This window comes from Micromys minutus, assembly GCF_963924665.1.
Source record: "Micromys minutus genome assembly, chromosome: 11".
Lineage (NCBI taxonomy): Eukaryota > Metazoa > Chordata > Mammalia > Rodentia > Muridae > Micromys > Micromys minutus.
Genome location: NC_137980.1, coordinates 49,587,207 through 49,614,817, shown reverse-complemented (window position 1 = coordinate 49,614,817; position 27,611 = coordinate 49,587,207). Strand labels below are relative to the sequence as shown.

Below are 27,611 nucleotides of genomic sequence, written 5' to 3'. Positions count from 1 at the left end.
ATGGGGGCCCCGCTGGCCGCGGCGCTGGGCGCCCTCCACTACCTGGCACTTTTCCTGCAACTCGGCGGCGCCACGCGGCCCGCAGGCCATGCGCCCTGGGACAACCACGTCTCCGGACACGGTGAGTTCGCGCGCCGCCCCCCACGGACTTCCCCCACTTAACCTCACCCCAGCCCAGCCGCTCCAACTTGGCGGTCGCGGTACTCGAACCTGCGCCGACTGAGGCCACGGCCCAGAGTTCCAGGGCGCCCTCTGCTGGGACTGGGGACCCACACTGGTTCCTATCCCGGCCAGCTCTGCCAGAAGGGGCCCCAAGAACACACTCGCCCTCGCCCCAGCTTTTGGAAGAGCCCCTCCACGCGCGTACACGCTCACGCGGATACACACGCCTTCGCGACCATACAGATGTCTCCAGCCGCGGACACACTCAGCCACGCTCACTGCATCCCACACTCACAACTCTGCACACCCCCTCCAAGCCTCTCCTCACTGGTAAATATACTTGTGCCCACTACGCACACGGATCAGACACTGGCTGGTGGCTCACCCTGCCAGCTGGCACCCGGGCACACATGCTTCGCTTCGCCACAACTCCTGCAGACACGGATACACATGCACGCGCGCACTTGTGCACACACTTTGCCCACCCACTTCTCTCTGCCCGGATGCCTTTCTCCTTTGTGGGCTTAACGCTGAAACTGCTCTTGCATCCCCTTCATCAGAATCCATCCCTTCCACCGCTGGGAATGGTCCTGCGGGGGGGGGGGGGTGCCAGATGCTGTTGCTTAAGACCTACGAGCATGGGTGACAGCTTCCTTTGCCATGTGGGAGGCACTCCAGGGATGGGGGCAGTGTGGGGATGAGGAGGTAGGGACGGAGAGCTGGGATACACACTGGAGTAGTTGAGGTCACTCCTTCCAGCCAGAGGCTGGGGAGGGAAGAAGAATGTAGGATGTTTGTTTGTTCCTGGGGGGTGAGCAGGAACCCCCTGAATCTTACAGGGCACCCCCATCTCGGTCACCCCATTTCAACCTTGCCTCTGAAGTGTTGAACCCAACTCCAGCATTGTGGGAGCAGGGAGAAAGCAAGTGTCCCCAGTACTGCCTGTCCTAGTGTCTGAAGTGTCTTTCCTCTCCACAGGAGCCCAAGTTGGCAGTAGAGTTGGGTGGTGTGAGGCAGGCGTCTGGAGGCTCCCAGCCCCTGAGCCACGCTGTGTTATGAGGCAGAGGCTACAACAGAGTGTGTGCTGTGCTCTGTGTGCCCAGGCTGGGGGTGGTTTGAACAAAGGCTTGAGAACAGGATGCTTTCTTTTCATGGGGGTGAGTTAGGGGTGTGTGCTGGAGCCTCGAAACCCAGGCAAGGCCTTTTCCAGGTGTGCTGCAGGCATGGGGTTGCTCCAGGGGAGGGTTTTCAAAGCCATGCTCAGAATCCCTGCTTCTGGGGAAGCCCAGATCCCTGTATCTACATATGCCTCGCTATGTTTGACAGAAGCCCCTCGCACTTACAGACCTTTGTGTCCGGCATGATTTCTGCTGACCCGGCAGGAGCGTCAGTAAACAGGGAAAGGACTCTTTTGATGCTCTAATTACAGATGGGCAATCAAGGCTCAGAGAGGTGAAGGGAGTTGCCCAAGGTCACACAGTGAGAGGGAGAGCAGCTCCAAGGCTGGCTCCGGGGTCTGTCAGGCAAAGCAGCACTTTGTCCCCGGACATTCCTCTTCCTGTCACATTCTTTCTCATTCAGGGGAAACTGGGAATTCCTCCCTTCTCTCCCCTCCTGCCTGCCTATCCAGCTCAGTTCCTTGACACTGTCAAAACTTAGAGTAGGGGGCCTCTCCAAGAAGGACTTGCTTTTCTGAGTTGGAGATCCCTTGAAGTACGAACCTGGAACTCTGAAGCCTATGATCATCGTCTTTGGGGCACCAGACCCTCCAAATTTGGGTCATTCTTGAGCAAGCAGGCTTTTTCCTTTGTGTGACAGTCTCCTCCTGCCCTCTGGTGCCAGTTGTGCTGAGAGGGGCACAGCCCCGTAAATCTTTCCTTCCTCACTCCGGACCAATCCCTGGATGCTCAGGGGAGGTGCTGGATGCAAAGGGGACAGGACCCATTTTTGGGAATCTGATCCCCTTATGACTGTGTCTCTGGGTAAATGGGTCACCCCTTGGGATCTCCAGCTCTGTCCCCATGGCCCTGCTGTTCTGCAGGGGCCAGGCTGCCTTCTCGACATTGCCAGGCTCAAAGTCACCAAGTACTGGCTGCTAAAGAGCCCCACAGCTGCCCCTCTGCCGAGCCCAGCACCCTGTCACCACAGGAAGGGTCTGGAGCCACTTACTTAATCACAAAAAGAAACAGTTATTAATGATAGTGAGACGCGGCGAGTAAGTGGGTCATGTCTAATAAGCCATTTGTGTTCAGGAGGAGAATACCAATTTGATAAAAGCTGTGTGTGCTGAAAAAGCCCCGAAATTGCTGTTTAGCAGATTGGAGCCTGATCGTTTCATTATTCCTGAGCTCCGAGTGTCCTCAGCTGATTCAGGGGATGTGGCCAGGTCAGGACGGTGTCTATGGGTGTAGGAGAAAGCGTTGGGGCTCAAAGCAGAGACTCCTGGGGATGAACCCACAAACCTCAACTGCTCAGCTTGGTGTCAGCTCACGGCTCCAGCTCCACCTGATCCTGCCCAGCTGCCAGCTATTGCTTTGCACCTCTGTGTCTCAGGGGTTGTCACACAGAGCGTCTGACCAGGCAGGTCATCGAGGATGTCTGCTCACTCCCCAGCGCCTGTCCCCCCACGTCCACTCCACCTCCTTCGAAGGAAGCGTTGCAAAGGTTCACAGACCGGATGGCGCCTGGCTCTGAGAAGGCACCTGAACCCCACACTCAGAGACAGGACGGGAGGTTCACGCCTCCTATATGGTAATGGCAGCTGCTCTCAGAAGAAAAGGGCAGCTCGCTGCTATGCCCTCAGCAGGGGTGGGAGGGGAGGGAGCTACCGTGTACCACGTTCAGAATGCTGACTGTGTGTTCCCAGTGCCCAGCCCTCGTGCCACTGTGAACTCATGCAGGCCAGCATCATTTGTGAGAGGCTGGCTTTAGATAGATGCATACTCAAGAATCCTGAGTTCGGACAGAGACGACTCAGCCAAGGTCACTGTGCCTGTACAGAACCTAGAGGACCTCATTCAGAATAAGGTGTGCCCGTGACTCCAGACTTGTCATCTTGAGGCCAGCCTTGGGGCAGACTCGGCCCAATCCTGTAATGAACTTCTTTCTGTGCATAGCCCTAACTTCGGGGAAGGGGGTCCCCCGAGAACCTGTAAGGCGGCGTGTTTCACCAAAAGGAACCAGAGCTCTGGAAGGTGGCAGATCTAACTGGAGTCCATATCTGAGCTTTCTGTGCTTTTTCTGGGTGGGGACAGGAAGGCAAGAGCTTTGTGAAGACATTTATAGGCCCCAGTCTGAGCTCACCAGAGTATTTGTGATAATGCATATGCCCCCAGATCATAGGCCTTCCTTTCTGTCCTTCCTTTCTTCCTTCCTTCCTTCCTTCCCTTCCTTTCCCTTCCTTCACTTCTTTCCTTCCTTCCCTTCCTTTTCCTTTTTTTCCGTTTATTTATTTATTGAGGCGTACATGTGGAGATCCGAGGAAATGGGCAGGAACTGGTTCTCTCGGACCACCATATAAGTCCTGGGGTTTGAACTCAGTTTGCCAAGCTCGATGGCATCTTTCTGAGCTATCTCATGCTCCCTTTTTTAATTGTGCTGGGGAGCAAGCGGGGTAGGGAGGGCTTGCATTTGCCTGGCAAAAACTATCCCATTGAGCTACACCTCAGTCCCTGCCCCAATCTGAATTTTAATGAGATTAGGCAATTCTTGGCATCTGGAGATCTGGAACCCCTGCTTCAGAGTCATTTCTACCATCTAGGAACACAGTGTGTGGCTCACCAAATACTCAGAAATACTCAGGCTTGCTTTGGCTTCCTAAAAAGGAGTGATCTAGACAGAGAAGCCTCAAAAACCCAGCACACAACCCCGCCTTAGCCCCTCACCTTCAATTATTAAAGTCCCCATAGTGCAGGCAGAGCCCCCAGCTTGACCTGGCTCTCAGACCAGTGAGTGAAGGATGTTCTGAGGAGCTCTGTATTGCCAGGAAGGAGCCTCAGGGTGCCCTGGAGGAGGGGCTCCTGGCTTCAGAGTGGCTCATGCTCTGAAAAAGAGTCTCTGGCCTTCCCAGGTTCCTTACCTAACTGTTGGTAGCTCACCATCAATAAACTGACTGGTTGGGTGGCTGGATTACTGAAGAAAGCCGAGTCCTGTCTCCTGAAGGCTCTCGTGTTTAAAATGTACGTTCTCCTTTGTTTCCTACGCCGGTGATGATCCACCAACACTGTCCTCAACACTCCGCCTGGGCTGAGGGCTCCCGGCCTCTGTGGGAGATCGGCCTCAGAAATGGTTTACCTCAAGGCCTTCACATCAGCCGCTTCTGCCGCCTTGCCCATCAGCAGACTTGTGAGGCCAATTCTGCCAAAGGGAAGCTACAGGTGGCCTCTACTCCTGGCCACACACAGGGAAAGCAAGCGTGATGGGGAGTTTCCTTGTGGCCTGCAGGAAGACATCCTTTTTTTTAAAGCCACCAAATCTCAATCTCTCTCTCTCTCCTCTTTCTCTTTCTCTCTCCCCCTCCCCCCTCTCTCTCAGAGGAGGAGGAATAAGGAGAGAGAGAGGAAGAGAGATAACCTGACTTAAGCGCACTTCCAGTATTCAGCCACTCTCTAAGACTTTAGGACCAACCTGATAATTGATAGGGGTGTGGGAAGACCATCTCAAGCCAGCTTGGGGAAGTGCAGAGAATGATGGATGGATGGACGGATGGATGGACAGACGGGAAGGTAAAGGTCTGAGATACAAATCTCACACTTACTCCCTCTATATTAATATATATTTAAAACACTAAGATAATTTAAGTGTCACAAGTTTGCAGTAAAAATCTTACCAAATTGGACTTTCCTCAAGGCTACTGACCATAGCAAGGGTGAGTAGCCTAGGCCCAGCCCGTGTGGGTGCGTATGGGATGTGTTTGCCAGGTGGGGGAGGAGGCGCAAGTGAGCTTCCTCCCTGACCCGACGGCACATCAGAAAAGAAGCAAGTGAATTAAACCAGAGAAGCCATCCAGCCAGTGACCATATGTGATACAGGATCAGTACCCGCCTGCTGACTCCCTGTGGTACCCAGGACCCTAGAGAAGGAAGGTGGGAGACTGAGCCCACTGCTATTCCCCAAGCCCCACCCCCACAGCTGAGTCCCTCCCTTCCTCCTTGGAGGCATCCCTGGAACCTCTGAGGCTTTGGCTCAGTAATGCTTCACCCCCAACTTCAGTTTCAGCCTCCCCAGAGCCTCAGCAAACCTGAGTCCTCACTGAGAGACGGTCTTAGGCAGAGCCCAGACAAGCCTCTTACGTTTTAATAGTTATGCATTTATTTTAATGTGGCTTGGAAAATATAGCCAGCACATCAAAACTGTGATTTCACAGATATGATTGCTTAGGATGAGACTAACCGAGTATTAAAAATAGTGGGTTTGTTTATAGGAAACCATTAAGAACGTCATAGCACAGGTGGTCCCCAGGCCTGACTGTGGGCACTCAGAGTGGGAATGGGCAGCTTTGGGGGCATGCCAGGGCTATACCTTGCTGGGGGGTACTGCCAAGTGTTAGAAGCTGTTCATTCATTGACTTGACAGACACAAATTGAGCACCTGCCGCATGCCAGGTCGTGTAGCTCCTGGAGACTATTAGTGGACAGATAAGGTTCTTACTGTGGGGAGCTGTCGGCTTTGTGGGAAAGACAGACAACTGTACCCATAAGGAATATTTAAGTAGATCTTGTGAGACTGTTTGGGGAGCAGGGAAGCAGGGTGTGGCACTCAGCTCAGAGGAGGGAACTCACTTCTGGACCGTGGGTAGAGTGAGCCTCCCAGCACAGGAAATGTGCATGCAGGGTCCAGACACTCTTTATTTCCCGACGGTTCCTGTTCTGAGTCAGTGGAGGGTGGAGAAGCCCGGACACAGCAAGTGTTCATAAGGATCTGACACAGTGCCAGGGGCCACGGGCTGACTGGGAGTAAGTGGAGGGGGGGACAAAGAGCTGGCCTTGGGGACATTGTTCTGATGGCTTTACTTCAGCTGAGTGAAACGCTTCAGCTGAGTGAAACGTTAGGGTTCGAAAGGGGTGAGCAGACACACCAGTGGCTTTTCCCAGCTCTCCTTTGCCTCTGCCTTGCTGGGTGGCTTGCCTGCCTCTCTCCTGGCCTCGGTTTCCCCACAATGCAGTGTTTGCTTCTAAATGCTCGGCTTCTAAAATCCAAAGATCATGCTCTGCCCAGAGTATCAAATGTGAGTGGAGTGGGGGGGAGGTGCTGGAGGAAGGCGGACTGAGGTTCCTTACAGCCTGAGGTTCATCCACCCAGTCTCTTTACCTGCTTCTCCTTTCTCTCACCGTGTGGTGGTCATCACCACAGAGTCAAGGGCAGCCCAGTTTCTCAGATCAGGATGCTGACTGACCTGGAGACACACAGCCATGGAAGGGCACATCCAGGCTCAGCCCGGGCAGGGAGCACACAGCCAAGCGCCTGCCTTTGCAGCTGCTTGCTTGGCTGGCCGCAGAACGTGTAGGCAGCCCCGGGTCCTGAACCTGACAGTGCCCTGGCTCCGTGCCCTGGCTTGTGAGGCTGTCATGGGGGAGGGAATGCCAGGGTACTGGGGGATGTGGTGTTCTGCCTGAAAGAACCCACAGGACACTCTGGAGCCCCAGGCTGCCATTGTTGGGAGAATTCTGGGGTTCTGTGAGTGTGTTTGTGTGTCTCCGCCTGGGGTTCCCGGTGCAGGCAATGATGGCTTCGCTTACATGCCTGCAGTGTGTTTGGGTGGCTACGGCTGGAGAGAGGGCAGGCCGGGAGGGAGTCTAGCTATACTCTAGCTTCCCCGCCTCCAGCCTGGGACCCTCTGCTCTGTGGCCTTTGATTCAGGGTCAGCCTCCACTGCCCTTGGGAGATCAGCTCAGGAGCTTAAAGGGGCCTTGGAGAACTACCAGCTTGAGGTCAATAGTGCCACCTGCCACCTGCTCTGCCTGCCATCTGGTTCTTCTCCCTGGGCCCACTTTCCCTGGATAGTCTGTTTCTCCAGAGCTTTCCCTCCCTCCTGTTTTCTTCCCTCTCTGCCTTAGCATCTTCATCCCATCCCACCACCCATCACCTGCCCCCACCTTTCTCTTCTCTGTCTGTGTGTGTGTGTGCGCACACACACACATCACATACACATCAATGACAACTCAGAACCACACACATATTTACCTATTTCAAAAACGCCCACGAAGAGTAGGTACTTGATAAATGTCAGTCAAATGAATGAGCGAGTGAATAAGTGAATGAATGTGTGAGAATGAATGAATGCATGAGTAAGTGAGCAATTGTTGAGGCTGGAAGGTCACAGCTTGCCCAAGCCAGTGGCTCCCCACTTTTCTCAGCAGACTGTAATCCTCTGAGCCTAGTGAGGACCCCAGTACCGCATGCATGTGTGCATATGTAGAGGAGGCCAAAGAAACACCTTAGATGTTTCTTCTTAGACCTAGGCCATCTTGGTTTTTTGAGACCAGGATTCTCATTGGCCTGAGTCTTATTGATTAGGCCTGGCTGGCTAGCCAGCAAGCCCCAAGGATCCACCTATCCCTGCCTCCCTAGCACTGTGATTACCAGCACACACCACAACGTTCACCTTTATGACATTGGGAATCAAACTCAAGTCATTGTGCTTGCAAGACAGGCACTGAACCATGTCTCCACACGCCCCAATGGAGAGTGGGAAAAGCCTGGGTCAGGATGCTGCAGTGTGGGGAGCTCAGGATGGTGTGGGAGGCTGGAGGAGATGCTGCCCACCAGAAGACCATGAGTATAGTTCGAGGCTCACTGAGTGTAGACTTGCGGGATGCTGGCTCAGCATCTGGGGAGGGTGTGGAAACCCGAGTGTATGCAAGGTTACACACGTGCAAGGAGACTGTCCTCTCCCATCGCAAACCTGTGCCTTTCCCTGCCTACCTCACTCCTGGCCTTCCCTCTAGCTGTTCTCCAGATCTCCTGTGCTCCAAGCCACAGGTACCCTTGGCATCATTCTACTGCTTAGCTTGTGGCTGAGAAAACCGAGGCTCTGGGAGGCAGAGTGGTCCTGAGCCCCCCAGCCTGGATTCCTCGGCCATATTCTTGGCCGCCTGGAGTCTCTAGTACCCACTGTGTTCAGACCTTCAGGCTTGCTTCCTGACTGAGGTGGGCAGGGAGAAAGCACACAGCCAGGTGTCTGTTTTGCTTTGTGGGGCTTTAAAAAAATCATTTCCGGCCTTGGAGACAGCTGCAATTACTGCCTGCTCGCAGGGGAGCTGTTTGCCGCCTGTCATCGGCCCTGGGAAAGGGTCCCTAATGGAGGCCCTGCGGCCAGAGCTCTTGGTAGTGGAGACAGCACTCAAAACAAAGCCACACTAATGGTCTCTGGGCACTCGGATTCAGAGAGGGAGGGGCAGGCTGATGCCCAAGGAAGGGGGAGGAGGGCTGGTCACCCACTAGTTCTTTTATGCAGGGGTCCCCTGTCACTAGCCCAGTTCTGAAGTCCTGAAAGCCCCTCCTGCCTCACTCTCTTTGCTTTCTGGTGCTGTGCCTCTGGCCCAGGCAGAGGGAACCCTTAAGTGCAAAAGCCCCGGGGTGGGGCAGAACCCCTTCTGTTCTTGATTCTAGAGTTGTCCTTGGGTTTAGAGAGGCCAGGCTAAGCTAGTTCTCACCCAAGAAATAGAAGCGTAGAGCCTCGGAGAGGGAGGAGCCAATACCAAGCCACCCTGTGAGGGGTGTGAACAGCAAAGAAGTCAGGGCGTTTTGGAGCAGGGGTGGGCCTCGCACACCCATTTTGCAGATGAAGAAACAGACACAGATTAGCCTAGGACTGGACTATAGTGAGAGGGTGCGGTGGGAGTTACAACCCTGGTCTGTCTGTCTTCAGAGCCCTCACTGGATGGCCCCTCAGATATCCCAACTGCAGCTGGACAGGTTGAACAGGGGCTGTGACTTGGCAGGCTGGATGGAGGTTCTGGTTAGGGTCCAGGGGAGACCCCAGACCAGAGCAGTCCTTTCTCTGCCCCTGCCAACTGAGCTACCCAAGATCCTTGCTCAGGAGCACTCCGGGTGTGTGCCTCAGCAATCTCTGCTGCCTTCATCTCTGCCTGTCCCGCCGCCCCCGATGCTCTGGGGGGATCCTTCTGGCCTCCCCACAGCCTTTCTTCTCTTCGAGCTCCTTCCTATGACCTACGGTAACTTCCATCCTTGCTCCTTGCTCTTACCTGTTTGGCAGTGGGTAGGCATGTAACTGAGTTTCTGAGTCACACCACGGGGCTCAGATCTTGGCCCTCATTCACACCCGTGAACCCTACTAGCCATCAGGGCAAGGGACTCCTACTGGTTCCGCAGGACCGGCCAGGTTGAGGAGAAGAAAAAATGTGTCTGTAGCCAGCAGGATTCCGGTCTTCTTGGCTCCCTCCCGCTGGCCCTGGCATTCCTCCCTGGGCCTCCCACACCTGCCTGCCTCTCCCTCCCTGCGTGGGGGAAGGAGGCAGGAATTCCAGTGGGGAAGCCCGATCAACTCCCACAGTCCTGCAAGTGCCAGAATATTTCTGCTCTCCTTAAATCTCCCCAGGTTTGTAATTCCACTGCTGTGTCGCTCAATGTGCTGGTGGCCGGTGGCCGTGGGAAGATCCCCGCTCCCAGCTGCGGGAGGACAGCACTGCCTGCTCAATGGGTGCATGCCTAGTGTCCTGGCCAGAAACTGAGCAGGCTCCTTCCTTCTCCGTGTCTCAGTTTCCCCATAAGTAAGAGGAGGGTGCGAACGGCCACATGTCCTGGCTGTAATGGGAATCAGGAGAGAATGCTTACTGCATTCAAGGAATAACTGGGTGGTGGTGGCAAAGACTGTTAGTCCCAGCACTTGGGAAGCAGAGGCAGGCAGATTTCCGAGAGTTCAAGTCCAACCTAATCTACAAAGAAAGTTCCAGGCCAACCCAGGCTACAAAGCGATCCTGCTTCAAGCAAGCAAGCAAACAAGAAACACATAGCCAAGTTGATAGAGTGCTCACCTAGCGTATCGGAAGCCCCAGGTTGTATTCTCAGTACCTACATCTGTAATCTCAGTCCTTGGACACAGGTGGCACCCTCTCTTGGAAACGAGGAAGGGCTGATTTGTGCCAAAAGGAATGGGGAATAGGGAGGTGGCACCGTGGGTAAGGTGCCAGGCCTGACCACCTGAGTTCAGTTCCCAGGACCCACATGCTGGAAGAACAGAGCCAACTCCCAAAGGGGTCTTCTGACCACGCAAGCACCATGGTGCAAGCCCCATCTGACTCTTCACACAGGAAAATAGATAAAAATGTAAAAACAAACGAATAAACAAACCCCCCAAAATGTCAAGAGACACCGCCACTGCCCTCAAAGTCACTGTGCTCAGTGAAAGAAGCCTGTTGGGCACCACACATCTGACCACGTAAGAATGTCCAGCACAGGCCGATCCAATGAGGCTGGTAGAGCTGGCAGGGCTGGAGGAAGGCAGAGCCGGGGAGATTGCCTACTGTTCAGGGGGCTTCCTTTGGGGTGGTGAGACTGCATGGGAACTGGGGAGCAGAGGCAGTTGTGATATTGTGTGTCTCCCAGCAACCCTTTATCCTTCACACTTGGGTTGGTTGATTTTAAGTAAATTTCACTTCAGCTGCTCCTCTGCATGGTGGCACGCGCCTTCGATCCCAGCACTGGGGGAGGGGTGGAAGTAGACGACCCTATATCTCAAAGCAATCATTTGAGGCAGCTGCGGTTTTATAGATGGAGATACGGAAACTGAGGCACAGCCTCACTGGGGGCGCCTAGCATACAGTTGAGTATTCAGATGTGTTCTCCTTGTGTTTGTATTGGTTTTGGCAACCTACACACACACACACACACACACACACACACACACACACACACACACCCCAGGGTGGCAGAGACCCCACCTGGTGAACACGCTCATGTCTAAACCTCACTGATGAATAATCCTGCCAGGAACAGTGGGTGTTGGGAACCTACCATGCCCCACACACCAAGCAGTTTCTTTGCCTTCATTAATCTATCCCCTCCTGAAAATAAGCCTTCAGCCAGGGAGGTGGGTAGGAACGGGAGCTCAGAGATATCGATAGTTCACACCCTGACCTGGGACTCCTGGGCTCCCCACCCTAACCCTCCCCTTACCCTCCTGGTTCTCTTCCCACTGAGGCCAGCACAGCCACATTTCTGAGGACAGGAGCTGAGGAGACTCAGGCTGCTGGGCTGAGCTTGGCCTTGGGTCAGATGGGAAAGGTAGGAGACACCCACTCCTGTGCAGGAGGGAAGCTGGCTCCCACAGGGATAGACCCAGCTTGAAGTTCCCCATTTCATTCAAAATTCATGAATTCTGTGTTCCACTCCCTCCTGTGACTGTCACAGACACACACCTCATTCCTCTGTTCTGGAGGGAAGCCAGCTTTCTGAGCCGTCGCCTCCCTGCTTGGAGTGTAACAGACTAGAGGGTCTCCTGCCTTGGTTTTCACCTCACTTGTTCCGAGCACCCCAGGTGTCACAAAGTGGAGGGGACAAAAGCGTAGATGGCAGCTGCCAGCAAAGGCGCTGGTCTGTGGCGCGGCACCAGCCAGGCCTCAGAGCTCTAAGTGTGGATTGTGATACTGGACCAGTGAGACAGAGCCACACCAGGAGACCAGGGGTTCCCATGGGTACCCACACTTCAGAGGGACCTCTCTCCTAAGCCCCCTGGGCGGGAAAAGAATGTCTTTGTGCGGTGCTGCTCCGGATTTGGCAACGCAGCTCCTGGCTCACCTCCTCTTCACCGGCCTCCCTGTTCGCTGACAGGAGGCAGAGGCAGGAGTCCGCCCGCAGCAGCCTTGCTGGCTGGGATTCACTGAGGACGGCTGTTTTGCCCGGTGTTGATTTTTACAGTTTTCCCTCGATGGATGGCAAGCAATGCTGATTTTCCATTTATGGCAGTAATAAAAGTCTCTTTTTAAGCGGAATTTATTTAAGTAAGATGAGAAAGGTGCTTTGAAAATAAACATTGAGTAAGTCATAGCAGCCGTGGCACAGGGCCCTGTGGAGGAGCGGAGGCCGGCCTCCACAGCCGGATGTAGAGACCTGCCTGTCTCGGGCCCTTGGCTGTTCCGCGTCTCCCCTCACGGTACAGCCTCATCGGCTTCACGTCCAAGCTTGTCCCCTCAACCAGGAGCCTGACTCCCTTTGCCAATGCTTGCCTACAGACCCACAGGTCCCACAGTCTGTCAAGCCTGGAGGGTGGGGGATGTCACGCCTTGTGACCGATAGCCACAGTTCAGGCCCTCAACAGCATCCACACTGCCTCAGCCTTTGTTTGTACGGTAGGCCCTGAATGTGTGTGTGTGTGTGTGTGTGTGTGTGTGTGTGTGAGTGTGTGTGAGAGAGAGAGCGTGTGTGAGCGTGTGTGAGTGTGTGAGCGTGTGTGTATGAGTATGTGTGTGAGTGTGTGAGCGTTTGTGTATGAGTATGTGTGTGAGCGTGTGTGTATGAGTATGTGTGTGAGTGTGTGAGCGTGTGTGTATGAGTATGTGTGTGAGTGTGTGAGTGTGAGTGTGTGAGTGTCTGAGTGTCTGTGTTCTGCTGTGTGCTCCTCAAAGGCAGGGTCTTTCCGAGACAGAGCCTTAAATTGGGGAGAAAGGGTCAGATTTGGCCTTTACCGGCAGCCATCTTTCCCACGAGGGCTCACTGTGCAAGCCTTCAGCCATCTGACAGGATTCCTCCCTCTCACAGGGGGCACACTGCTAAGTCTGCTTGCCTGTTCATTCCTTTCCAGGAGGTCCTCTTACTACATACACCTCTCCTTCAAGTGCAGGCAGTTGATCAGGCTGAGAGAGGCCCAGGAAGAAACCTCCCACGAAAGGGAGCAGCACATACTGCCTCCGGGAAGGAGGGGCTCTGGCTTGTCACCTGTCCTTCCTTCAGGGACTTTCTCCTCTCCTAAGCAGTGCTGAGTAAGAGGATTGGGTCAGTAAAGTAGCCAGACCAGGAGAGCATCTATCCTCACGGGGATGGGGTGGGAGGGCACGCGGGAAGGGAGGGAAGGGCAGGAGATAGCGCTTTGCGTTGGGCCCCAAGCAGCCTCCCTAGGATGGCCCCCAAGTGTCACACTTCCTATAGTGAAAAAAGAGGGGGCCTAGATAAAATGCCAGCTTCCGTGGGGGAGTTGCCCAGCCAGCCCTGGAGCTGTGAGCTGACATTGTGCCTTCTTGCTCTGTGACCTCAGGCTCAGCCACTCCCTCTCTGAGCACCGGGGACTCTCCAGAGGGAGAGTCCAGCTAACGGGGCCTGAAGGGGGAGGGTCTCTTGTACAAAAACTGGGGTATGAAATGGGTTTCCTACCTTTTATGCCACAGCGAGGGGCAAGTCCTGGTGGGCCTGGGCCCTCTGAGCTTTGTTTTCACAAGGCTCTGTGTGGCTCTGAAGAGGGGTGCGGCAGAAGCACGTGCTGCTCACTGAACACCTGCTGTGCGCCCAGCTCTTGGTGGGCTGGGACCACTCAGGAAACAGCCCCAATGCCTGCTTTCAGGAGCTTAGGTTTCAGTTTGATGATGGGACAGAGACAAGTCCAAAGCCAACAGGCTAGCGAAGAGGTCAGGAAAGCTATGGGCACATGGGGTAAGGGAACCTCACAAGGAGTGAACACCCCAGAACTGGGAAGAGCAGTGTGGAGCCGAGGTCCAGATACAAGCTACGAAATGTATTCATTTTTATTTTATCACGTCAGTGTTTTACCTGCATGTATGTCTGAATGAGGGTGTCAGATCTCCTGGAACAGGAGTTATAGACAGTTGGGAGCCACCATGTGGGTGCTGGGAATTGAACCCAGGTCCTCTAGAAGAGCAGCCAGTGCCCCACTGAGCCGAGAGATCTGGGCTCAGAGCAGCAGGAAGACAGTCTTGGTGGCCCATTCCTGGGCTGATGAGTCCCTCAGGTGTTCAAGACCCCAGTGGCTTCAGAAAGGAATGCCTTTGGGGACAAAGAGGCCACAATTGTGGCTGAGTGGTCACAGGGGCCACAGATGCTCCATTGCCACGTTCGATCTGCTGAGCTGTTGTCAGAATTACCCAGACATTTTCACGAGGCGCTGAGGATGCATCTCCGGGGAGTGAGGCTTGAGAGATGGGTTTATTGAGTGAACATCTCCTCTGTACAGACTGTTGTTGCTGTTTCTCCCAGCAGCCTCTGCCCGTTTACAGATAAAGAAACAGGCTCAGAGAGGCAAAGGGGATGGCCCAGGGGGAACAGTGAGGGGTAAGCTGACGGGACTGAAAGCAAAGCCAGAGCTCTGTGGGTAGGCAGGAGCAGGCTGGAAAGGCCTGATGGTGAAGGACAGGACTGGCCTCAGCACCAGTCCCTGCAGCCGATGCCCGACAGGGCTTGGGGTTAATGAGTGTGTCGCTACCCCAATTAACAGCAGAAAGGCAGCCGATGTCACGCTCAATCAAGCCCCTGTTCCTTCTCCTACAGAATCCTAATTTGTGGATGTTGGATTTAATTGTCTTCCCCGAGTTTCCCTGAGAGTCAGCCAAGCGGGTGCAGGCCCTGGGGCTGAAGAACTCATATACCCTTCCCCCAAAATCTATAATTACACCACCGGGGGGGACACACTGTGGCCTCCGGAGGTACCTAATCTGGAAGAGGGCTCACAGTGGAGCTCATGTCTGAGGTGGCCCTGGGAAACTGGGGGCTGGTGGGAAGGAGAGGGAAAGGGGTGTTTAGACCAGGCTCCCACTCTGAAGTCCTCTAAAATCGGGTTCAGTTTAACCAGTGACTCACTCTGTGACCTTGGGCAAGTTGCTTAGCCTCTCTCAACCCCAGCTTGGAGGAAAGGGGACAGTTAGGAAGACAGCTGCCCTATAGGGGACATGGGCAGCCATCTTGCGTACCTGTGGTTCCTCATGGGTGTGGGCAGCCTCCTCCCTTTTCTTAGCTCCCTTTCTGTAGTCGGGTGGGGAGATCGGAGTGTTGAAGACGAGGTCTGAGCAGTGCTCACTCCTGGTAGATGGCTGTATGTGGCCTGCAGCCATGTATTCCCAACACACGCACGCACGCACACATACACACACTCTGACTCTGCAGAGCCCAGCAGGACCCCCATTGCTCCCAAAGCTTGCTTGCTTTCCTAAGTTTCACCCCTGCCATCAGACTGTACCCAGCTCACCTCCTCTCTGAAGCTCTCCCAGATTGCCTTCCTCTTTAGACCAAAGCACGGCCTTGGGATAGATACCATAGTCTTCTTGGAGTGGCCTGGGGACTCAGCCCATCTCGCAGACAGACAAACTGGTGCTCAAGATGGGGAGACATTCTGAAGTGAGAGCCAAATAGTCGGCCGAGACCAGGGCACATTGCCTCAGGAAAGTCTTCCTGATTGCCTCAGACTGGGCAAGGTGGTCCTTTCAGGCCTGTGCACTAATGAAACTGCACCCCACTTGCACCCCACCTGCCCTGTACCCAACCTGCACCCCACCTGCACCCCACCTGCACCCCACCTGCCCTCCAGGGCTGCAGACTGGCCCGCAGGGACCACTTACTTCTTTCTCATTTTGAGACAAAGTCTCTTGTACCCAAGGCTGGCCTTGAACCCACCATGGCAGCGAAGAATGATCCTGAGTTCTAATCTCTCTGTCTCCACTTTCTAAATGCTGGGATTGCAGTTGTCTGCCACTGTACCCAGACTACGTGGTGCGGAAGATCCAACCCAGGGCCTCACACATGCTAGGCCAGCACAGAAATGATTCAGCCTCACTCCCAACCCAAGGCTGCCCTGTTGTAGAAGAAGTTTTACAAGGAAAAGACAACAGATGCAGGATTCCAGCACACAGGATGTGGAGGCAGGTGGATCTCGGAGTTCGAGCCTGCCTGGTCTACAGAGCAAACTTCAAGACAGCCAGGGCCACACGATGACACCGTGTTTCAAATAAAACAAAAAGCGATGGTCCCCCACCCCAGAGTAGCTGAATGCCCTAAGAAATATGTTATGGAGCAAGGGTGGGAGTTCTTGGGAGTCAGGCTGTCCTGGGTTCAAATTTTGACTCTACTGTAGTATGGGGAGGGATTGCACCAAGTGGGGGTCCAGATGCCCCTCTAGATCAGAAAAACGGGCAAGGGAGTTCATTGTCTGCTGAGACATCTGCACAGAGGCCACCAAACACTGAGGCTGGCCCAAACTGAGATATGCTCAGGTTTCCACTACTTAGAAAAAAAAAAACAAGGATGTAAAATATTTAATTAGTAATTTTATTAAATGTTTAAAGAATATTTTTGGTATTGATTTAAGTAAAATATATTATTAAAATTATTTTTAGCTGGTTTTTTAGGACCTTCTTTTATGAGGAAGCCATATGAGAGTTCCTGTGACTCGCAATGCCATTTCATTCCTCCATGCGTGCTTCCGTTGCGAAGAGCTGTCCTAGACTAGCACTGGGCTTTCAGTGCAGAGGTGGCCTGGGGTGGACCCCGTCCTGAGCTCTCTTATCAGGCCATAAGGCAGGGCTATCTCAGGGACTCAAAGACTGGGACCTGCTCTTGTTGAGCCTAACTGCTGGCCATTCACTCAGAGAGAAACTGAGGGCCCCAGCCAAGGCTGCTGCTGCTCTGGTGAGGAGGTGGGCAAGGGACTGTGGCCAAGTAGGGACAGACAGAAGCATGGCCCTTCCTTGGGTCCCCATCACCCTTTTCCCTGTCTACCACTTGGAGCTACATAGATGACCCTCTTCCTCTTGTCTGCCACATGTGGCTGCTGGAGTCACACTTTGGGGAGGAGGGGAGACTCCAGGGTCAGGTGTCAGGCCTGGTGTGGTCTCCCCGGTCCAGCTTCAACAGCTTACACGAGGCGGTGCTACTCTGGTTTCTGTGTCTTAACAACGGCATGCTGGGTAGGTCACAGGTGAGTCTCCTGCTGGTCACATTCCTGGCCACCCAGATCTAAGGCCTGACTCACAGGACACTTGTTCTAGGGCCCTTCTGGCTCCTCCTGGTGGCAGGCTTTCTGTGATACTCTTGGATTCTTCTCTGCTTGGCAAGCAAGATGTTGGTCACAAAAGCTTGGCCCTGGAGACCATTTTCTAGCCATTCAGAAATAGACTGACCTCTCACAGTGAACAAGGTCCTTTCCCCGTTACCGATGACTTATGATAGGTAGATAGGTAGATAGATAGATAGATAGATAGATAGATAAATAGATAGATAGATAGATAGATAGATAGATAGATAGATAGATAGATAGATGATAGACAAAGAATAGATAGGTGGATAGACGGACAGACAGACAGATAACTCAGAAATGGCTATTACCTCGTGGAAGAACAGAAAAACCTTCTCTATGCCACCCTGGACAGAAACCATCCCTGTATACAATGCTTGTTAATGGTGGTTTAGCCTTTAGTAATGGACTGGGGTCTGGAGATCTCTGGGCCGACACCCATAGTTTCCTGAAGTCCCAGTTGTGAGGGCTGAGGTAGAGAGCCAAAGGCAGCTGGGGAGGCAGCCTGAGGGCTCCACACAGGCCCTGAGCTGTGACAAGGAGGGGCATGTTCTGTTGGCCCTACCCCTGCAGGAGCCTGCCTTCCTCCTGCCCCCCAGGCACAGACAAGGACAGCCCAGCTCTTGGGGTGACCACACACAAAGGTAGCTCAGCATACCCCACATCCCGGGGTTCAAATCATGTTTTTAAGTCTTGAGTAGGCCTTGTTCATGTGCCCAGGCTAGCCCCTCCACTCTGCAGAAAAACAGGAAGCTTTGTTTTTCTTAAGATGCTCTGTAAACCCTGGACTGCCAGGCTTTCTCTCAGCACAGAGATGTTGCGGGGGGATAGGGGGGTCCACATGGGTACCCTGTGCACAATAGAGACAGAGAAGCCCCCAGGTGGGTGCAGGGTCAAACCCCGCCATGCAAAACTCCCATTGCCCTGTGGATGGGGGTAAGCCCAATGCCCCTTTAATTCAGGATGTCACCTCTGAACTCATGGCTCCCTCTTTCCTGGAACAAGAGGCCCTCTGGGGCTATGAGTGTCTCCTCTGAGCTGAGCCTGGGGACTTGGTAGTCCAGGGGCGGGTGCAGACAGACATCACATTCCTGGGGTGACCTGCAGTTGCTAGGCATTTACCATCTTCCTTCTGTCTGAGATAATCTCTCCTGAGAGGTGGAAGGCATACTAATTGCAACTCAGACAGTTTGTTTGGGGAGAAAGAACCAGAGCACATGGAGGGGAGGGGTGCCGGGCCTGTGAAGTGGGGGTGCAGCATAGTGACCTGGGTGGGGGTTTGGGAGGAGGACTGCTGCTGGCTCCTGGAACTGGCTGTTCTGTGACTTGGTGGCGGGGGCCCTGCAGGAATGCCAGGGTGGCTGCCTCTCCCCCCCCCCCCGCTTGTCTGGAGCAGCCAAGCTGGCGACCATTGAACAAAGTGTTACTGGGGGCCCACAAAAGGGTCACTTGAGATGGAGCTTTGATTGGCCACAGGAGCCAGGCAAGAGCTGAGGAAGAACCAGAGCAGAGGGAGCTGGGAGAAGGAGAAGAGGTCAAGACCCCAGGCAGAGGGAAGGAGCCTGACGAGCCCCCCAGGAGGGCCAGAGTGTTATTTGGGGGTATGCTCCCCAGGGGCAGTGGGGTCGTTATGGCTGGGTTTGACTTTGGAGATGATAGCAACCTGGGATGAGGTTCACAGGGCTGCGTACTGAGTGGGGGGGACAGAAGAATCTAGAAGAACTAGACTTGGCAGCCTCCCTGCCTCCTGGCCTCCCGACTCTCTTCCAAGTGAGCTCTCCCCCATCACTTTTCTGCCCACCTACCCCTCAGCCTCCAGGACAGTGTCTCCCCATTCATAGCTGTCCTGCTTCCCAACCCTCATTTGCCTGTTCCCCACACAGCACTCTTCACAGAGACGCCCCATGACATGACGGCACGGACAGGCGAGGATGTGGAGATGGCCTGCTCCTTCCGAGGCAGTGGCTCCCCATCCTACTCACTGGAGATCCAGTGGTGGTACCTGCGTAGCCACCGCGACTGGACTGACAAGCAGACATGGGCCTCCAACCAGGTAAGACCTTGGGATGCGAGGGATGCTTCGGGGATCTTCGGGACTCTGCATCTGGCATTGCTGCCCTTTGCAACGCCCTGCTGGCACTCCCTTCTTCCTGGGAGAGATAGGGCAGGTGATAACAATGGTCATTTGATGCCCTCTCTCCCATCAGGGAGCCTGAGGCCAGAGACAAGGAGCCTCCTTCCGGGTATAGATGAAGTGGGACAGTATTTTTGTAGAGGGCTCCCCCACAAGGCCACGTTGTCACACAGTCCGTTCCGGGAATGGTGCTTACGTGCAGATAGGCTCCCTGCACTGGAGCGCAGCATACACACTCGACCCTCCACATACAGTCTCCCGAGTTCACACTGCCACCACCTCCGCCACTCTGGGTTTTCTCCTGCAAACTGCACTTGCCATTGGTCTAGCAGATGGGGGCAGCCTTGGCCCAGAGATAAGAGGATGTGGCAGATAAGCAACCTGCCTCCCCTCTGGAAGGCTGAGTCAGTGATAAGACTCAGGTGTCCCCAAGGTGCCTTGGCAGGGTAAGGTGGCAGCTCAGGTGTGGCTGGCCAGTTAAGCCATTGTGTAGCTAATTACCTCCCCGTCAGTGTGCCCAAGCCTTCCCTCCCAAATGAGTCAAGTACACTTCCATCACGCATTCTGGGTCTGCTTTTAGGCACACCTGAGACGGGAGCAACCCATATATCCGTGTGTACAGCAGCACATGGATATATACGTACCCACATGAACGGACACACACACGCACACTCTTGGTACAAGTCCATGGCAAACTCTGTCTTGATCATGGGGTAACAAGTTCCCAATATGTCAGCCTGCCACATGCAAATGTGGAAGATTCCTGTGGCCAGAGGAAACCTTTAGGAAAGGATTTTTGGGTATTTGGGGGATGTTTAGGGGTGTTCTTGGGATTGGAAGTATTCAGGACATGGCCAAAGATCCAACTGCATATGCTACAAACATCTGTTCAGCTATGTGAACTGAATGTACTGGCATATTCCCGGATGAAGGGCACACATGTACTCGAAGGGACGTGCCACCCACACTCTTTCCTATTTGTATGGACACGTGGACATACCCTCTCGATGCCCGGTTCTGTGGTTGGTATTACAAGCTCTCCTTCATCTCTCTTGGCTTCACTCTCCTGCATTGCCAGTAAACACAGAACTGAGGGACTCAGTGCCAGACCTCATGATCTCTATTTTTTCTTAAGATTTATTTATTTATTACTTTGGATTCGTGGGTGTGTATATGCACCTTGTGAGTGCAGATACTTGGGGAGGCCAGAAGAGGGCGCCGGATCCCTTGGAACTGGGCATTGGGCGCAGAGCTGGGTCCTCTAGAAGAGCAGCAGTGTTCTTAACGCCTCGCCATCACTCCAGCCATTACATTTTTATTATCATTTTAAATGTTGACTAGAACGTGTGTAAGAGTCTCTCTGAATGGGGTTCAGGGTGACATTTCCACAGCTGTGCACAGATGAAACCCAGCATCATTGACTATGATCCTGGCCTGCCCTCTGTCTCCATGGTGTTCTTCCCCACCCCCACCCATCACTAACACTTGTCTCTGCTTTCTGTTCCTTCCTCCCCACCCCCACCCCAGCTAAAAGCTTCTCAGCAGGAGGACTCGGGAAAGGATGCCACCAAAATAAGTGTGAGTTTTGATAATGACTTTCCACAAATGGTCTAATGAAGCTGTAACCAAAGAAACAAAACAAAACAAAACCCCGACTTTTTTTGGGGGGGTTGGGTTAAGGGATTGGTCTATTTCAGCAGGGAACTTGGGCAAGGAGACCGAGGAAGTGGGAGGGGGCAGGGAGGTGCCCCAACTTGGTGAGGGTTTTGTTTTGTTTTGTTTTTGTTTTTTATTCTGGGTCTTTAAGCCAGAGATTTTTCAAGTCTGCTGAATGACAGGCAGGAAAAATGACAAAAGAGAGAAGACAAATTCTCCCCTGGCGGGCCAAGGCCAGGTGTGCCTCTGTGATATTCCATGCCTGACTTAGCCCCATTTGTCATTGGGAAGCTACAAGGTCTCAGGAGGCTGACTGGGCTCTTTTTGGCCCATCATTACTGATGCCAGAGCATCTAGGGTCCCTGGGTGTGACTTCCAGGAGCAGCTGGCCTTAGGCGTCCATTCCTTTGTGTCACAGGACAGGGACGGCCGAGCATTTGTCCATTTTACAGGCTGTGCAGCTGAAGCTGGAGAGGACCTGAAGGGTGTCTAGTGTTGAGCTTCTCTGTCGGAGCCCAGGAAGCCAGAGATGCTAGGAGCTGGGATGTGACAGTTACTGTGGGGTTTTGAGTACCTGGAGCCCAATCTAGAAGAGATAGGAACTGTCAAGAAAGAACATACATGGGATTAAAAAAAACCAAACCAAACCAAAACAAACAAACAAAAAACCACCACGAAGTAGAAAAGACTATTCTGGGCAGGCTGGATGGCTGGAAGTTCACCAGCAACACATTTATGGTGTAAGGCCCCATGTGTGTTGGGGCAACCTTCCAACTTCCCTTTTGACTGGGTCTCCCTCAGCTTCTTACTGGATCTAGGGAAACTCAGAGTCCTGAGGCCACCAGGACAAGAAAGGGCACTGTGGCCAGGAAGCCAGGGAGAAGATTCCTAGGCCACTCAGGGGAGGGGAGAGCAAGTGAGAGACTGGGTGGTCCCAGTATCCCCAGTCCCCTTTGGAAGGGCATGGGAGTTACAGCTATTCATAGTTTAAGCTGCCAACCCTGCTCTCCTGCCCTCAGCTAACAGCTTGCTCTTTCCTCCCCTCTGTACCCATCATCCTCTGGGGCAGAGGTCATTGTAAGTGCCAATACAGCCCCTTTCGAGGACACGCCCTCTGCCTCTGCTGTGTCCCATTCCATGAGCATCTCTCAGCTCTGGCAAAGAAAGAATTATCTAATTGATTGAGAGGATTATAATTCCGGGCTGCTTGCCTCATGAGAGGGGAACGCAATGCTAATTAGTTAAATAAAATAAATGTTCTCCGTGGGAGTGTGAAGTCACCCCCTGGCCATCTCCATAATCCCCACACCAGCTGGGGCTTCGGGGTCTGGTACCAAGCCCAGTGTTTCACGTAGCCACGTGAGCCAGCATTCTTAAACACACAGGCAGCACAGGTGCATGCACAGCCCGGGTTCTCAATCTAAGGAAATGATACAAAGCTTTCTTTTTAGCCTTCCAGGCTCTGTGACCATCCCACCACGCCTAGGGCCATCTGTTCCCTCCCAACCCTGGGCCTCTGCATGGGCCAGACCTGCCTAGAAATGTATCCCTATCTAGTCCTGTCTCTCCCTTTATTGCTCAGCTGAGGGAGGTGCCCTGAGCTCAGATTTCTTGCTTCATGTCAGTCTTCCTCAGAGACAGTAGGCCCAGGATGAGCCTGGTTCACTGTTGCATTTCTGCAGCCCAACACAGAGCCTCGCACATATGAGGTGTCCGGCTAACATTTGCTGATTACTGTATCTCTCACACACACTCAGACCAATGTATGTGCAAACCTGTCTGTGTATGTGGGTGTTGCCAAGGTGTGACTGACTCGGTGTGTGCACGTGTGTCCAGGTGATAGTAGTGGAGGAGCTCTCGTGGGGGACCACAGGGACCCAGAGGGTACCCATCTCAGACTCTCTCCTCATCCAAAGGCCGGGTTTACCAGGCTAGCCCCCAGGCCCTTAGTGAACCGTTATGTGAATTACAGGTCGGCAGTGGCGGGGAGTGGGAAGATGTGGCTTCAGTCAGTGGGGAACACTTCTGAATCTGTGGAGCCTCCAGACTCGGGGTGGGCTGTGCTGACAGCAGGGGACTGACACTTAGCATGCCAGGACCTGAGTTCGGCCTCTGGCTTTGCACCCTCTCCAGCCCTGTTTCAGAAATAAAACGCCGTAAGAAAACACCAGAAACTGGAATGAGCTTGGACGGAGGAAGCCAGGCTCCAGGACTTCCCCTGAGCTGCCAGCCCATGTTGCCAGCCATGTTCAAGACCTGGGAGGGTTGTTGTGAGCTCCTGAGGCTCTGTGTATTAGAGTTTGAGTTGATCATTCACTAGTCTTACAGGTAGAGATGGTGCTGATATCCTAACTTAAGAAGTTCCCTCTGGGGCAGGAAACACTGCTCAGTGGGTAAAGGTGCTTGCCCCCAAGCCTGATGACCTGAATTTGATCCCTGGGAGCCACACAGTTGAAGGAGAGAACCAACCCCGACAAATTATCCTCTGACCCTCATATATGCCTCAAAACAAGCACATACTCATATATTCACACACTTACAAAAATTAGTTAAAAGAAAAATGTCCCCCCTTCCCCGGGCCTGTCAAGTGTTGGCTATTGTCACAGCAGGCAAGAAATGACTCCAGAAAGTCATAGTCACGTAAGACCAGTCCCAGGCCCAAATGGAAAATCGCTGCTCATGTATCTGCTACTTGTAGGGGATAAAAGGAAATGTGACAGCGGCCACCGCAGGTGGACAACAGCTGGTCTCAGAGCCTCTGGCCTGAGCTCTCTGGAGGGCTCTCTTAGCTGTACCAGCTGTGGGTGGGCTTGCAGTCAGTTGAGGAACAGCAGATGGAATGGGAAGCGGCTTTGGGAAGACACTGGAGAAGCCCCTATGAGGGCTCAGCTAGCAGAGTCAGGGCCTGCCCTGGCTCCCACAGACGGTGGGGTCTGGATAGAAGGGTGATGTCTCACATGTTTCGGGGCAGGGACAATGGTAGTCTAGGCTGGATAGTCTTCATCCAGCAAGGTGACCACAGTAAGGGTACAGGAGGCCACCAACTGGAGGTACTCAGACCCATAGGATTCCAACTCGGGCTTTGAACCTGCCCAGGGGCTGCTGATGTCATAGTGGAGTAGAGGCTGGCCCTGGATAGAGCCGTCCACTCCTCCCTCCCTTCCCAGGTACCTCCAAGGTCTCTCCTTGGAGCCACACAGGGGCAAGGGTCACACCGAGGGCATAGATGGCCTGGCCTTTCCTCCTGGCCCAGCTGAGAGGACTGAGCCTGGGGTGTGTGGCTCTGGCCAGCAAGAGGCTGGCGATCAAGGCCAGCTTGGCCAAGCTTTTTCGGCGTGATTAGGTGCTTAATCGCCGAGGCCTGTCGATGCTGGGCTGTGATTATGATTTACTGCCAGGCTGCCCTGCCGGTGCGTCATTTGGTCTCTCTAGTCGCAAAGATTCCTGCGTGAGGAAGCCATCACCCCAAACGCCTGAGGCAGAATAGAGAGCCCGTCTCTGCGGGTGAGGCTTAGGACAGGGCGTCCCTGGGACAGAGTGCTAGGGACCGGTGCGTGAGGTAGGAGGAGTTTCTGCCCATTCGCCAAGCATGGTCAAGCTTGCCTCTTCACCGGAGCCTTGATGTTCTCCCTCCGGGCACCCTGGGGAGGATCCGGGACAACTGGCTACCGTGGAGCGCTCGGACCACCAATGATGGCTGCTGTTTGGGTCTCTGCCGGTTTTTTGTTTGTTTGTTTGTTTTTTGTTTTTGTTTTCTGCACACTGTGTCGAGTGAGGGCCAAGTCTGGCTGCAGCCTCGCCTCCATCTGGCTTCGGCCTTGAATGTCTAGGGTACCCGTTGTGTGGCCTGTAAGGCCACCACTGTCTGTTGGCCTCTGGGAGGTGGTGGAGGGGGCTGACACTGGGGCGGAGGTCTCAGCGCAGGTCTCTCTGCCTGCGCCTGGAGGGCGGGGCGTAGGCCTCCCTCCCCAGGAGCGGCTGCTCCCAGCGCTGCGCATTATTACTCCATTAGCGCCTTGTAGGGTTGACAAATGAAGGATAATTAATATCCGTGAGGGAAACAGATGTTGAGGTAATTCGCTCCCGCTGCGCATTTGCGATGGCTTCTCCTAACTCACCAGAGAGCGTGGCGGTACCGCGGGGGTCTTTCTGTGCCCTTGGTCAGGGTGATAGAGTCGACCAGAGTGGACGCCAGCTGAACCCCACACTAGGGAGGAAGCACCTCGTTCTTGGTTCTCCTTACCTATTTTCCGCTGGGATGTTTTGTCTGCGTCCACCCCAGTGCTTCTTGCTGTACCAAAAGCTCTTGTTTTCCTGCTTCCTGGGGGGGATGGGCTCCTCACCAGGAGGCTTGTGCTGCCAACTCTGGAATCCTCTGTGGGTCCGTTATTATTTCCAGGGCGAGCGCATGGAGCCTGCGCATACTGAGGTTGGCTCCTGACCCGGCCAAGATTCCTTTTTTTGGAGTCTCAGTTTCCCTCTCAGTAAATTGGCCGCCCTGTTTGTGTGCACCATTAAGACAAAAGGCTAGTTAGCATTAGGGACCCACTCCAACTGGAGAAAGGAGATGGGGTGAGTCCTTCCATTCAAGAGACACTAGCTGCTGTCTGAATTCTCTCTCTACCCTCGTGTGAGTCCCCGGCTTGTGTCGTAGTGCACGATGGGAAATATGTCCACAGGCTGTACTTGCCCGCTCAGGGACCATCATTTCTACCCTGGGGTCCCTCACTTGGGATGTGGGGACAGCCGGGAACCACTAGGGTCCCAAAGCAGAACTGTGGAACTTGGCAGACACTGCACAGATGAGAGGGACATTGGTGCCCGGAGATGGGGCGGGTGGGGTTAGCAGCCCACTACTGCGATATCCCAAAGGGTTGCCAGAGGAAGGCTGGGCTTTCAACTCTAAGAAGGGTCCTAACGCCCGCCAGCATCCTTCCTCTTTAACATTTTGTTTTGTTATTTTTAGTCAGAGACATGTAGGAATTTACACACACACACACACACACACACACACACACACACACACACAAAATCACAGTCCCCATACCCATTGCCCAGTCTCCCTAACGATGCATTTGACTCCAAATGCTTCTTCCCTTGCAATGGAAATAAACTGCCAACAGAGTTATAATTCAGAGCAGATTCAATCATGAGAGTGCCAATCTGGAAATTACCTGAATAGCAGCCAACAGGAAACCGTAGACAAGTATACAATAGAATACTACACAGCAGTGAACAGAGCCCAGCTGACCGTGTGAAAGAAAGTCAGACTCGGCAACCCTCCCTCCTCTCCCCCATTACCCTCCCCCCCCCAAAAAAAAAGAGAGTTCTAGAATATGGCCAGACTATGATGACAGTGGTTAAGCCTCAGGTGCAGCATGAATAAGCTGTCTACTGAGCTGGGTGTACTTGACCCAGGATAGCAGGGCTCCGACTGTAAAATGAAAATTAAAACCTGGGTCAAGGGTCAGGTGTGGTGCTACAATCTAGTGTTTCAGAGGCTAAGGCAGGAGAAGGGTCCTGACTTGGAGACCAGACAGGACAGCATAGTAAGATTTTAGCTTTTAAAATAATCAAATCAGTAAAAAGCCAAAACTTTACAAGCATAATGCTCAACTCCAGGGATTGGACAGTTAAATTCTAGCTCCCACTGTAGTGCTCGGTAATCAGCCTGGGCATCCCCCCCCCTTTTTTTTCCCCTTAGATTTTGCGTGTTTTTATTTTTGTGTTTGCCTGAATATATGTTTGTGTACCACGCGTGTGCCTGGTGTCCGTGCTAAGGAATTGGATCCCCTGGAACTGAAGTTACAATTGTTAGCAGCCATGTGGGTGCTGAGAACCGAACTCCAGTCCTCTGCAAGTGCGCTTAAGCCCCGGACCTTCTTTCCAGAACCCATCTTCCAGCCTCAGTATTGGGTTGGTGAGATGCCTTAGCAGGGAGTGGGCGCTGACCATGAAGCCAAATACTTCCTTAGGATCCTTAGGATCCAGACGGTGGAAGGCGAGGGGACTCGTATAGATTTTCCTCTGACCACACACTCACGTGCCTTCCCCCACCCCTAACCCCCAGGTCTCCTGAGCTCTACGGAAACCCTGCTGTGGGGTTGCTGGCCTCCGTCCTATGCAGGAGTTTTCCGTTTTGTTCAAAAACAGCAGCTCAGCCTGGGAGCTTTGCCAGGAGTCTGGTCCCCGGCTTGTCTGTGGAACTCTCTCCGTCCTGGCTCATCCTTCTTCACTGCTGGACGGTATTCCACTGGCTGCATCAACACTCCGTGGATAGGCATTAGCGTTGCTTCTGTTTGTCCGTCTGCCATCGGATGCTGACCTTGGGGTCCCCTCCCTGGCTGTATCTGGGGTGGGGAACGGCCTGGCGGCTTGGCTCGCGACCCCGGTCGGTTCTCACGGTGCCTCTGTCGCCCCCAGGTGGTCAAGGTGGTGGGCAGCAACATCTCCCACAAGCTTCGGCTGTCGCGGGTGAAGCCCACGGACGAAGGCACCTACGAGTGCCGCGTGATCGACTTCAGCGACGGCAAGGCTCGGCACCACAAGGTCAAAGCCTACCTGCGGGTGCAGCCCGGGGAGAACTCGGTGCTGCAGCTGCCTGATGCGCCCCCCGCCGCGCCCGCGCCGCCGCCCAAGCCGGGCCGGGAGCTGCGCAAGCGCTCTCTACCCGAGGCCTGCAGCCTGTAG

General features: G+C 53.9%; 1 protein-coding gene across 1 annotated transcript; it reads left to right on the top strand.

Annotated features, from left to right (window-relative positions):
* VSTM2L (V-set and transmembrane domain containing 2 like) lies at positions 1 to 27,611 on the top strand (the record flags this gene model as incomplete). Its single annotated transcript, XM_080924822.1, has 4 exons — positions 1 to 121; positions 19,015 to 19,184; positions 20,793 to 20,843; positions 27,345 to 27,611. The coding sequence occupies 4 exons, from the start codon at positions 1 to 3 to the stop codon at positions 27,609 to 27,611; spliced, it is 609 nt and encodes a 202-aa protein (XP_080780948.1).